This window comes from Diprion similis, chromosome 8 (assembly GCF_021155765.1).
Source record: "Diprion similis isolate iyDipSimi1 chromosome 8, iyDipSimi1.1, whole genome shotgun sequence".
Taxonomy (NCBI): domain Eukaryota; kingdom Metazoa; phylum Arthropoda; class Insecta; order Hymenoptera; family Diprionidae; genus Diprion; species Diprion similis.
Genome location: NC_060112.1, coordinates 27,172,266 through 27,186,644, shown reverse-complemented (window position 1 = coordinate 27,186,644; position 14,379 = coordinate 27,172,266). Strand labels below are relative to the sequence as shown.

At 42.4% G+C, this 14,379-nt stretch overlaps 1 protein-coding gene across 3 annotated transcripts in view; it reads right to left on the bottom strand.

Moving 5' to 3' along the window:
- LOC124408965 (insulin-like growth factor 2 mRNA-binding protein 1) overlaps positions 1 to 14,379 on the bottom strand; it is a 73,328-nt gene that overhangs the window by 41,705 nt on the left and 17,244 nt on the right. For 2 of the 3 annotated variants that reach the window (XM_046886311.1, XM_046886312.1), the window contains exons 3-4: positions 12,043 to 12,106; positions 7,757 to 7,813 (exon numbers count right to left, since the gene is read on the bottom strand). In XM_046886311.1, coding sequence (XP_046742267.1) covers positions 7,757 to 7,813; positions 12,043 to 12,106 — 121 coding nt within the window. The remainder of the gene's footprint in view (positions 1 to 7,756; positions 7,814 to 12,042; positions 12,107 to 14,379) is intronic. The other variant, XM_046886313.1, reaches the window with a different exon arrangement.

The window sequence follows — 14,379 nt, the reverse complement described above, 5'->3', positions numbered from 1 at the left end:
AAATTCAGGTATACGTGTTGTTATTCGGTGCATTTTTTCTCTACACAAACGATACAAAAATAAATAGCTAATCGTCAAGATGTTGATTAGGATTGCGGGAAGAGAGGTGAAGAGCGACGCGCGTGGAGGATGGAGCAGGGGGGGGGGGGGGGGCATGGAGTGCTCGAGTCACGGCGCGCACGGCGCGCGGCGCTGAGGTACGTTTGCACGCGGCGTCGCGTGTGACTGTACATTTTAAGTTTTTAGTGACCAAATACATCGATACCGGGCTAACTTTTCTCACCATATTGCTGAACGACTCGTTCTGTGTTGGGAGATAGTGCATCGCGTGCATATACGGGTAGATCTAGACGCTGAAGCCATGTGAAATCATGCCGACGCCTTTTACCGTTCCTCCAATTTTCCAATAAACACATAACTCAGCGATGTACCTCCAAGATAATGTCCCTCTACAAGAAACGTAATACGCAGCTCACAATCAGCCATGGCCCAGTAACCGGGGAACGCCCGCGTTGGCCCAAATATTTCATGACTAATGACTCTTCCAAGGCTCATCGTGTTCTAGAACTATGCCTGTGTTTGTATAGACCACCACATTTATGAATACGAACTGAGCATCATTACACTCAAATTTCACAAGGTGCTTGTTGCAAGAGTCACAGAGAGAATGCGCAAGCATGTATGCTTGCAGCAAAGCCATTGCTGTGCGAGCTTGGATGTAAGATAATATTCATTATGTCTTTCACTTCCATTTATAGCGGAAGTCTAAGGCAAATGTGAACGATGGAGGGGGATGCTATAGATCTCTCGACTCAAAACCGAAAGTTTCCAATCAGAGTTGAACTACGTACGGTTTAGACCGGATATACTTGATAGTTGATAACTTGGAGTTAAGAGAGGCTTGGTGTTGCTTCGATCTCACATAGGGCGCATCTTAAACAATCCAAGCCAGTCGAAAATCACAGCAAATCGTTAATCTTCATTGCATATGAACGATTTCGGTCATTTTAGATATTGACAATATTATTTTAGTGCGATTATTGAACTCTGGAATTCAACTGGAAACAAAAAAAAATGGAAAACTTGTATTGTCGGATGATCTGAGCATTACTTTCGTTCACAAATACCATGTCGTAAGAATGCCATGTCTTGATTTTCTATCAGTTATGAAATCAATGGCCCCACCGCCGTGGTGTGCAGAGATGGAAGATGAGAGATTGTCGTCAATCACGGTAAATATCTAATTAGCGCCTTATTCAAATACAACGTATAAGACTAACGCTGTAGTTTACATTCGTCTGGTCTGTTCAAAAATTAATACTTAATCAGGAAAATCAATGGAACGGATGGAGCTTACTATTACTGACGACGAAATGTTGATACAGATAAAAATTCACGCTATTTCTTCCTATAGTTAACACGTGTTCTGGTCCGTGTGGGAAGCATACACCTATCATTACCCAACACCCTTGGAGTTAGTCGCGGTGACTTCTCGGCTCGTGGTAACCGAGGTGAGAAACGGAGAAACATTAGTCTTCTCGATCAGCTGCACATTCGATTTTTTCACCTCGACTATATTGATGGTATTTTGTGCTCGATAACTTTCCTCGAAAACTGACATATGCGTGCGATGTTCCAACAGACAATGCCCACGCATACTACCTAGCCGTTTTTCAATAATACTTTACCAAGGAATAGAAAGAGGACAGCCGGTACTTCGGAGACGTTCGAAATACAATGGTGTCATCAATATCTGTGACCCAGAAAAGGAAAACAGAACAAAGCTTCGATGCATGCCTGAATCGTATGGTTACAACAGGTGTGCTCGTTTGAGGGAGTGGTATACGTCTATTATAAATGCTAACCAATCAAAGACGTATGCTATCATTTTGAAGCAGGATGAATGACTACGGAATCTTTCGAGTGATAAGTAGGCAAAAGTGAACCGAGAAAAACGGAAAGAAATGCGCTGCTTATAATTCCAAGGGGAAACGGATTAGGCCCGTCCAGTTATGCAAAGCTGGTCACGATTTTCAACCTCTGTTCCAGGAAGATTCGAAGGTTGGATACCTAGTCGTGAGGAACCAGGAAGCTCAGAGTCGAACGAAGGGTATATAACGGTGCCTGCAGCTGAATCGAGCTCACGGAGAAGCCTAGATGCGGAGCATACTTCACGTATACATGCATGCATACGCGTGAACCGTAAAATCATAGACTCTTTGTAGACCCTCGTCGTATACCTGGCCGACCTGAACTTGCCTCGCCTTGCCCGGTTTGTACAAGCTTATACAAGGTGATCAGACATTAGCATCGCCCAGCCCGGTAAATTGTTCCTTTGGAAAGAAGTCGTGAAGTCCCGAAACACTTTATTTCAACTACCTAATTTGGAAAGTTTTCAGGTGCAAGTGATACTTCTTGCAAGATTTATCATCGAGTCCATTTACAGTGATTCAGAGAACTTGTTTTCAGAATTTCACTCTGGATTGATTGTTCCAAACTTATGATAAAAACAATATGTGTCTCTATTTATTCCCATCAACATCGTACATACTTGTGATAATTTTTTTCAAGAATATAATATTTTTTCTATACGCGTAGCTGCAAGGAAAATTCACGGAACGCCCCGTTTGCAATTTTTGAAACGCTCTCTACATAGTTTCGTACCCGAAAAAGGCGAACGGGTATCAGAACCCAATGGGGGAATTTTCATCTACCTGGTCCAACAAAGAGTTCTAGGATCGACCGGGACAAAATCGTCCCAAAAGAACCGGGTGTCTGCTAAGTAATATACCCGGGATGTTGTATTTTCTAAAATATTGTCCTACCTGAACCGCGTTGTCGCCACTTTGCATGTCCGGTAAATTGTAAGCAATCATGAAATTTTCCTGAGGACTGTAAGAAATTAACATATTTCTAGCCGTGGCTGTTACGTATCCGTCATTTTTACACCCGTAGCGTGTGCGCAAGTACAAATTGGGTAGGTGAGAGGTCGCAGAAGTAAATTTTGTACTCTCATTGCGAACTGAAGTTTCACGTAATTCAAGTCTTCTTATTGACAATACTTTATCTCTGTCACCTGCAATCTAGAGCTACCTCACTGTCATTTGAAAGTTTTATACATGCTTTACGGACATCGAGAATCGCAGGTAAATTTTGGGGCTCGATCAGATCGGGAAATACTTGAGAGCCCAGATTTGATGGGGTATTATGCACTACCGATTGAATTTATGTTTCTGAAGGTGCAGGTATGATGGAAATCAGATTCCAGAATTGCTTTTCCGTGATTCAAGTTATTGCTTACAGAAAATGAGAGTAGACATAATTTTTCATACCCTAAAGAAATTAGTAGGGCTAATTAATGAATTCTTTGTAATGTCGGAGGAAATTGATAATCTTAATTGAAACCTGAATGCATAATTTCTTCAATGTCATGTGTAAATTTATACACGGCACAAAACTCAAGTTTTGACACTACATTAGAGATTTAAAAAAAATGTAATTATTGCGGTCACACCAAGAATTTGCGTAGAGGTGTCAATGGCTTCAGACGTACTTCGATTTGAAGGAATCCAACGCGGTTATCTTGAGATTCGATCGTGAAGTGTTGTAACCTACCTTATTCTATAATACACTGTACCAAGCACCCTTTGGCATAGGGATTATAATACAGGTATTTGCCAAGGCGTATGAGTGTCAGTTATGCACGGTTGCCGGAAAGAGTTCGTTGTAACCTAGTTTGGCGGTTGGTTTAAACGAAAGTAGACAAGGACTGGAGCGGATGAACAAACGGGACGTCGAACAGAGAATACGGAAGCCGCTCAAGTTTCAATGGATTCACAGACACGCCGTGAACGCCGCGGCCCTGGGATGGGGCCGAAGGGATGACGAGGGCTGATGGGAGAGAGAACAGAGGATAAGGGGAGAAGAGGGAGGGCGCTTTCAACGGGAGCTTAGAATGTGGACACGTGTAAATAGCACCCATACGGCCACACGCACGTATATGTACACGCGTTTGTACTTGAGAAGACGGGCCAAGGCCATGCTGGGGCAAGTACGAAATACACGGCGCGGCAGGCTGATACGAATGCAGGACCTACACGGATCCGCGCTCGTCTAGTTCCATCACATATCTATCCGATTATACAAGATTAAAAATGTAGTACAAATATACAATATCGCAGTAGTCTGCAATATTCGAGACGGCGGCGAAGGAAAAATGGCAAAATGTTGCCACTAGCGAAATGGCAATTGCTGAAGCGGGTTAATGGAGTACAGGGTTGACCATTGGTGTAGTGGTCGTAGTGTGAATGTTGCACATGTAGCTAGTTACCTTGGCTGCTACCCGATTTCGGGGACGACCGGGATCGAAATATTCAGCTGCTACCCAATACGTGGATAAACGAAACAGTATCTACGAAACCCTGAAGCATGATAAGTATGGTTATTGATGATTTGGTCAATAGCGTAGTTGAATCTAGAGGCTCGTGGCTATCTTGAGGAAGAGTGCTCTTTGTCAAGTGAAAGGTACCTTAGAAAACTCGCAGTTTTCTGCGATCGAATTCATTAACGAAAGGTCTGTCTCATCTTAATATTCCATATCATTCAGATGCGTTGGCATCGTCTTTTTGTCAGAAACGATACCCGAGCACACTGTCGATTTGAAAGGCAATATAAGCTTTCCGTGGTAATAGATCTGTTTAGTTACAATTAACACCGATTTATCGTCGGATAATCGACCAATGATTATAGAAAATACAAACGACTGGTACACTCGGACGGTATTTGAACTGATATTCTACTTCCAGAAGTTTGAAAACTTCGTAGTTTGGAAACTCGAAGTGGTCCTCGTATCGAACAAATTGTTTCAGTGGTTAGGGTATTTAGGTGGAGGTCGATAGGATTACGATTCATCGGTTTGTAGATGGTTATTATACACCCTAACAAGGCCGATTTTTTTCTATACACCTTCAAAGTGAGGGGTTACACTTACGAAAAGAAAAATCAAAAGAAGTTTGGTTAAAACAGTTGAAGTGTGTTCCAATTGAGTAAATTTTTCATCTAACTAAAATTTTGTTTACTTGATTGAAACAAATTTCATTTGAATTAACCAATCTTTTCCCTGTCTGCACCCTTACCAGACTTTGGAATCTTAGAAGTGTTAACTTTATGCCGATAATATAAATCCGATTGGATTTTCCTCTCACAAATAAATTCATTTAGCGCTAGTGAAGGTCTCTGTCAATGATTGTAGTATTTTTTATTACTTTTGTAAATTTTTCCAAAGTATTTCGTTTGAGATCATTGAAAATCTTCACAACCCTTTAAATCCTCTTAGGCTTTGCTAACGTCTTGTTTGCTCATTTGGGTTTCGATTTTTCAAGCTTCAGCTTCAGTCGCCGCTGCACGAGGGAAGATTTACAATTTTTATACACAAGTACGAGAAAGCTTTAGTGCACAAGGCGGTACACTTCAGCTACCTCAAACATTGTTGGAACTTTCCGTAAGGGAAAGAAATCCAGAAAAGCTAGAAGTACGGTCGCGCGACTTCACACTCGGCCGAGGAGATAATTGATTAATTGCTCAATAAAGTAAGCCGATCAGACAAGGTGGCTACTGGTTATGGGTCGAGTGAAGACATCGCCGTTAACAAAGGCTGATCATGAGACGGGTTCGGTGGGAGGCTGCAGAGGTGAAAACTGCGAATAATGGGTTACTTCTATTGCATCAACCACAACATTTGGTCCGCACGTTTGTACAGGGTGTACGACGCTTGTTTGTTGAAAATTCATATACTTTGCTGCGTCACCCAGGAAAAAGATTGTTGACACGAAAAATCTGTGTAAGGAATTCTTAATTCCGAGAACAGTACATGGCCTTATGGTTTTTAAAAGCATTACGAAAGGATTTTCTATTTGATGATAAAGAGTTTTTAAATTTCTGAAAACAACCGAAAACAACGGCGATTTCCGTTTAATTTCCTCTGAATGGAAAAAAATAATAATAATCGATACATTGTGTTTGAAGGGTGACGAAAAAGGCGATCACGAGTGTGATGTTTCCCGCCCGAGCGATGCGACAATGGTGAAAATATATTCGACCAAAATCGCCTTCCGCCTGTCAGCACATGTCTTTTACGTAAGAATTTTCGGCTTTCCGAAAAATTACTCTTGTGATCGCTGTTGCGAAATTTCAAAAAATTAAATTTAAAGAAAAAATTGCGTATCTGAGCATGAATGCTCACTTCGATTTTCAAATTAACATTTCTCTTGTGTGTTTGGCGGGTTATTTTACTAGGACCAGGAACTTTCGGAGTGGAATTTGAATGGTTATTTAGATACTATTGGAAAAAGCAAAGAAGAATAGCGTTTTTACGTGCTCAGTCTAGTTTAGCTAAAAGCCCTTGGTTTCATTAGACTAAACAATCCCTTGCACATCTTGTGCACACCTCACTGTCTCCTCTCAGACAGAACATTTTTCTATAGTTACAGAAGAATTAAAAACCATTTGGCTGGTAATCGTCCTCGGAAAGTCAAGAATTACTTACGTCCATATGTGATCATTTATGTTTCGTCTCCGAGTATAATCGTACAGACCCACAAAATGAACATGTATGTTTTCATATACGTATCAACATACAGCATAAACTCATTATTGTCAACTTACATTGGTCGACAGGCTCTTTCCACTTCCGTAACCATTGGTAACGTGTCGTACACGACTAACATTGATTCTAATCAGTAACATATTTTTTTTGCCAAAGTTATGTAAGTAATAATAATATGAAGTGTTGAGTAAAGGATAAAAAAAAAAGGGGAAAGTGAATAGAAAACTGGAATGCTAAGGATTTACGTTTTTAACGGGTCTCGAGAGTTTGTGAAGATGAGCTCCTGGAAGCTATATATTAAGACACCGCGAGAAGAGACCATTAAGATCAACGAGCGAGTGTGCGTAGAGGCTCACGAGTTGGCGCAAAGGGGTTTGCCCAATCAATATAGTGGCCAAGGATTCTAACTCTCTCGAGATTTCGCACTCCGAGTTTTCCACTGTGATGCCGCGTGAATTCGGCGTGAAAATAAAGTACCCCACGTGCGATAATCATACGAGGATTATCATAAGGCGAAGAGAGTGAAAGCGTAAGGCACTACCCGGAGAGCTGCAGATTCGTTGCAAACAAAAATCATCTTGCCCTGCGACATATGAAGCATCAAAAATTATAGGTCCTCTGGTCGGTGGAACAATTGATGAGCAGAAACCCAGATCGACGCTGCATCGGGTCCCAACAATTGCAGAGGACATAAACGCTGTCGCGTTGGGGGTTAGCCTAGCTTTGGAAACTGGATGAACTCCCGAACGTGGCCGTGACCTTTTCGCTTGGACGGAACTTCTACTCGCGAGATTTCGCTCGACGAAGCGTTTAGCCTTCCATTTCCAAACAGTCGACGGCAATTACGGGACTCTCACCTGTCTAGTCACGATTACCTTTAGTAGCGTCTTTAGAGCGGGCGTTTAAGGTAGGAAAGCAAAGGTATTATTAGAGGTAGACCGACAATTCAACGCCCTGATTTTTATCGGCTATGACAAATCCGTTCACACTGGGAATGAGAACTTTGAATTCTTGGGTGACACTTGTCATTGGCATCGCAGTCTGAGGACTTGATGATAATTAAAATCTCAAAATTTGTCGATTTCACTTATCGCTATGTAATACAGTACAATTCGATATTAAGGGAATGAAGCAGTAGTGCGTCGGACTCACCTCCATCCATTTCCGACCTGGTCGACAGGAGATTCTGGCAGCGCGGTTCCGCTACCTCTGTAAGCAGGAATATACAATCTGTAGGATATGTGAGGATTTGGGATTTTATCTATGGGGGTTACAGGGCCACGTCTATATGCTATGTCATACCTTTCGAATCTGCCACCTCGATTGGTTCTGCGTGATAATAAGGACTCTTGAAACTCAATTTTGGTGCGAAAAATCGGCAGATTAAAAGAAAGAAATAAATACGATACAATCTAGGTTCTGGTTATCTTAAGTCAGAACTACGTTTACAAATTCAAATAGATCGTCAAATCAAATTATCAATCCATTTTTACAGTGTAAATTCAAACATAAAAATTCAGGTCTGTCTGAGTCTGACGGAAAAAAAAACTTATTCAATACAAAGCAAAAAATTAATCTGATTCCAATAAAAGATACAACTGTTGCAATTTTCTGCCGTTACTTTTTATGATTATACCCGTAAGACGATTCGAGAAAAATTAACGATATCGGTGCACAGTTCAGATGAGAAAACTGTGCAATCATTAATATTGAAAATAGATTTGCTATGTAATATTTAAGATTCAGGGTGCGGGCTTCAGCAACCCGAAAAATTTAAAGTGTAGAATACTCCACAGAATCCACACAATTGACCGCTCCTGTATTTATTTCACATAATATATGATTGTGTTCAACGGAAAGTATCGAACCTGCGAATTATAGGCTATTAACGCGTTGGACGAAACAAAGAAAAAACAATCGCCAAGAGTAGTTTTGTCTGACTGCAGGTGCGATTCACCGCCCGTAGGTATCGAACGACGGGTGTTCAATACACCAAGGTTGAGAATTTGGAAAATAAAGTGAGCAAGGTACCAGCCAAAACTGATTGCGATCAAGATTGTAATCGAGCTGGATAAGATTCTCACGCATAATTTTGCTTTGCGCCAGGTTTGCAGGCTCTTTTGACAATTATTGTGCCACTGCGCAATACTTTGAGTAAACATTTGGTCTGAAGAAGCTTTTGAGGTTTCAAGGGGCGATCAGTTTTCGAAACCAGCAACTCGTATCTGGAGATAGGAAGTTGTTGCCGGTCCAGTTTCTGTTTGCACATCGCCTTTCATTATGTAGGTACGTTAACGTTGAACCACTTTGCTCTCGCCCTCAGACCTATGTATACAAAAAGAGATTTTCTGATTCTAATCTCGGCCGAACGTTTCGTATAAACAAGTACATAAGGGTGTATACTATTTGTCAAAGTAATCGGAAACCTGATCCGAATATCACTACACTTTTGTTAGGTATTATATCACGCGTTGGTCGGCCGCTAGTTTTGGAAACGCTTTCAGTTCAGTTCATGAAAACGTGTTCGAATCACGTGTAGGTATACGAAAAGATTTCGTCCTTCTTAACCGCATTACGGGTATAACGTTTTAAACAGAAATCTAGTTTTTTATTCGCAGGAGGAAAGTACAAGTGTCCAAGTGCTCATAAGTCTGCAGGTGTCAATATTAGACAACCCTTTCGACGCTGCCGATACGAGACACGCGTACCGATAATTATTGAGCCTGGTCCGAAAATAATTCGCACAGCGAATCAAGTGTCGAGACTGAGGCAGTAATCTCCGGCAAAGCTGACCGGTATTACGAAATGGCGAAGTCGATGTGGAAGAGACGCAACAAGTGTGGCCGAAGCACCTCACCGTCGTACTTTCGCACTGAACAAGTGGGACAGGGCCAGCGGCGAAAGAAAGGGGGGTTATAACGGGTGGGGAGGATAAAGGATAAAGCATAGGGTGGGATGGGGGAGTCAGGGGGTGGGGCGCACGCGGCTGGCACGCGCCAAATGCAACGGTAGGCAATTCATGCGCCCGGTTAACGGAGAGCGATCCGAGGCTTCGCCGAGTGCGCGAGAGACGAAAGGTCACCACCACACGTGAATGCGGTGCAGTTGCACGGCGTGCGCCCTGCCGCGAAGCGGACTTAACTGCATGCATCAGGTACCAGATGCTGCGCTCTGGCCACGGACGTATTTACCCACGTGCACTGGTGCCTGCACCTACAGGTAGGTACATACGTACCTACGTACCACCATACGTGTGCATGCGCGCAGGACATGGGACGGGCGATGCAGGAGGTCGAACGCTTGTGCCGAGGGATGTGCGCGCGTCGTCTTCCGCCTTTTGGTACCTAAGCCTTGAGAAGGGCAGGCAAGGTTCTACCTGTGCTCGTCATTGTGTATCAACCTGCATCTTCGGGCCGACTCATGCGGCGTTGCTGCCGAGGGTTGCACCCTGGTGCACCGCGATGCAGTCCGGTGCAGCCTCGTTGTCATTCAAATGAGACATCTACACTCCGGGCTTCTTTGTCAGTCCCGACAGAAATCATAATAACCGCTCCTTATGTATTTCAACTGTACCTACGAGTTGCGGATAAATGAGCCTGTTTCTTTGAGCCAAGGTGACCACTCGTTCAGCAGCGCACACGCCCCGGGAATGATCATCGAATAACTCGTGTCACCCGGCAATGGCCCCCTTGCAATTTGCCAATTCAACCATCAACGAAACGACATATCCGCTAAATGGTACCGCGGTGGTCGATGATGGGATGAGGCGATGTTTCGTATACGGGGGCCAGTTATTTTCCAACAAACATTACAACGCCATCTTGACCCTCGATAATTATATAATTTTCTCCCCGTAATCCATACCTATACCTATGTACTCATCCACCGAAGGAGTATGTATGTGGTTTACTTGCGCTGATCTAATTTAAATAACAAGATCCCGGTTCCAACTTGAGTCCCTGGCTAACCGCAGTACAACCCGTCCAACTCCGAAACTTTCGTTTCAATAAATGAAATTTTCTTTCGAATGTCTGGAGATTAAAAAGTATCTTAAAAAGGAGCACACTTTTTTAATAATTCGGCAATCTCCAAACGAATATTCAAGAAATACAGACCTGTTGCAACAAAAAAGGAAAATCTCGTCAAAGCCAACAGTGATGAAGTACAACCAATGCAAAGCTGTAGAAACAGGCGTACAAGGTAACTAATTTCTGCAACGAGATAATTATTCTTACGCGAACGAATGATTGAAAAATTAAAATGTTCAACATCAAATTACGAATTTCATAATCAAGCTTCCTAACAGCTGCTTGAGAAAACTCTATTAATTCTAGAATCTTTTTATCGATGGACCGGGAAATGTTTCAAATAGACGCCGGTGAATAGTACTGCGTGCATTTCAAAATGATTGTATACTAGAAAAGAAAAAGCGAATATACCAAAAACAGTTAATTTACACACAAACTACTTGTGATTGATCGCGAGTCGGAGAAAACGCATTTTTAGTCTCCAAAAAAGCGGTGCACGCATTTTTTCTATTCAAACCGGAAACTGTTCGCCAATTCCTACACTACTATAGTCACCCGTCAAGTGGTGCCTACAGAATGTAGATCTGTTGATGGTAAGAAATCCAATTTAATTCCCCCAATGATCAAAACTTTCTGACAAAAGACACTTCTAGTTTATTCAACAATACGCATTCTCCAATGCATGAGTTTGAACGGAAAATATTAACGTCGCTTAGTCTGACGGAATCACACTTAGGGGTTGAATCAAAAAGATTAGGCTCGATTTCGCGGATTACTATATTCTGCAGCGACTACGTACTATTTGGTGAAAGTGATGGCACACGTTCAACAACCGGTACATCCCTCTTTAACCGGATCGTTTCAGTTGGTACAGCTAAATATTTTTTGGAACTGTCAAATTTTGGTTAAGCTGATTTGACAGAATTTATTACTTTAACTGCGGTATGTTAATTTCCACAGAATAATGATTGAATCTACAATTTTTCAACCAATCAAATGAATTTGGTTCATTGAGCAACTTTTTTCTCTCTACGTGCTTATGACTTCGTTCGCTTCTTTTACTTCGTTACACAACATTTTTGCTTACAAATTGTCTGTCTGTTCTGAATTTCTCAGAATGAATTGGAAACGTCTATCTAATATTCCGCCAGTATAAATCCTTGTGCAATTCGCAAGAAACACGATGTACTTTCAGTTACACACTGTGATAACGTTATAGTTAAGGCACGACATGCACGTATAATGAAAAAGGAAACAAGAAAATCTGAGCACCGCAAATAAAAGTAAAAAAAAAAAAAAGAAAGAAAGGGAGTGAGGGCACAAACGAGAGAGGGGTAATCATAATAATCAGCTTTCAAAGAGAGGGTATTCCACCAGAAATATCTTTTGATGGTTATTTTTTTTCCTTACCGTTTCTTGGCACCGCTGGCTACGGACGGTTCGACGACCAGCGACGATCCGAGATACGTGTATCCTGCAACAGGTGAAGCAAAACATTCAGAATGGCACTTGGGACGCCTGTGAAATGTTTCGGAAGTAAACTGCAGCCACTGCTTATATGCGTTTGCATGCACAGAAACGCTTACAGTTACCCAGTCAACTATAGTTAGAAAAACCATGAGATCAAATGTAATAAGCACAAAAAAATACTTAAACTTTCAAGAACGCCTTAACGTGTACTTTCCCCAATGATAAGATTTATTCACCCTGAATACGGGGACCGTTAACGGCATGTATACAAAAATGATTAATGCGTCGAACGAAAAGGAAAGCATTCCATTCTCAAAGACTAGTCCGACAGGTTTTTATGATCTGCTTGGACTTTTTTCAGGATACGTCATACCTTTAATACCCTGTCATAGGCACATGTGCGCACGGAAAAGCGAATAGGTAGTTTGCGGCGCTGTGGCAGAGCGTTTGAAACGTGCATACATTGTCCGCGTACGCAAAATCACACACATAGATAGATAGGTGCGCATAAGCGGTGGTAAGCTTCGGGGATGAGAAACGGTATACTAGAAATCAACTTGACAATCAAGAAAGTAGATTTTTTTCATCGGGAGAGGTGAGCAGACAAGTAGGTACGCGTTTACGCCGCGACTCTTTATGCTGCGCCTACCGAAGTTGATTACGCCCCTAGACGCTGCGTTTCCCAATCTAACCCCGTAGGGTAACTAGACGCCAGTGATGGGGTAACCCTCGCTAGGTGCACCGACCGCACGCACTTACGCCACGACGTCCCTTTGTCGCCGGGTCTGGGTACGCTGGCCTATATCCGGCCGTGCAGTAAAACTTGGTTTGTACCGTAAGGAATATACTGGATTTATTTCACATGAATCGCGCTCACGCGAGAAATCTCTATTTCGTAGTATTCTAATCAGGATCAAGAGGTTGTGTGAACGCACCACGCGGTCAGACTTCACCCTCCATTTTGGGGTTTCCTTTCCTAGCGCCAGGTGTCTCGCCTCGAGGAACAGACTGCCTGCACTGGGTACTATATCCACTTCTGCTTCTGGGTATCTACTATTGCCACTACTACCTACCCCTCTCCTCCGACTCTTTGTCTCTTATTGTTAGATGCATCGCATTATCTGCGTTTCTGGTACAACCAGTTTTCCATCGCATTATTGCTGTCCGTAGTTTCACCCGAATTCCGCATCACTCCACGTCCATCGCCCCCTCGGTCGATTTCTAGTTCATCTGTTACTTTTGGACTTTTTCTTTCTCTCCGCCGCGCGAGGTTCTTTCCCAAAACATAGAGATTACTTTTGGCACGTAATTTAATGATGAATCCGCACGCGCAGGTGGAGAGCAGGCAGGCAGGCAGGCAGACAGACGGCTAGATATGTGTTCGCGGGTCAGCATATGTGAGCGCATCTCCGTCTCATTCTTATTTTCTCTCCTCGACTGCCAAGTGCTTACCTGGCACCGAGGAATCTGAAACATTCCGCCCTTTCTCTTCACGACTCTCCTCTCCGCGCTTTACCTGGCTATCCTCGCCTGACCTCGCAACGCCGCCGTTTCCCTTCAAACGGCTGTTTGTTAAGCGATGGCATGGTCGAGGAGAATCGAATGAAACCGAGCCCGGCCGAACCTGACCCAGGCCAACCTAAAACAACAAGGAGAGGGAGGTGCCGAAGTGACAGCAATTCATTACCTTGTTTCTGAGAATTTTAGATGACTCGATCCAATCGCCAAGTTCCTGTAATACCTACCTTGATCTCTGCTTTATCTCTGCCTAATTTAAATGCAAACAGGGCAATTTTTGTACGATACTATCTGGCGAGTAAGTATAATTGTTTCCCAGGAGTCCATTAAGGGGGCGTGCAGACTGGACGGTCTAAAATCATATCTATTTTTAGGATTTTTTTTGTAAGTCAATGAAAACATTTAGAGCAATTTGAGTTTGAGAGCTTTATTATTTATAGTTTCAAGAACATTTCGGAATTTTTTCATTGTAATTAGTAACAAAAAGGTCGCATGACGCGTATAAATAGCGACCAAGTTTTCAATCCGGTGGCGCTGATTCCTCGGTCAATTTTCATTCGATTGACTTGAAATTTTGAGACAATTTTTAAAACTTGTTTATCGATTTGAGATCGTGGCTACATTATTTACTTCAATCCCAAAAGTTTTTTTCTTCATAATCGTATATGATACGTAAATAATTTTGGTTTAACATTTAGGCTACAATCTCAAACCTGAAAAGGTGTTTTTGACTGAAAAAAATTCTTCCAACTCACGAGC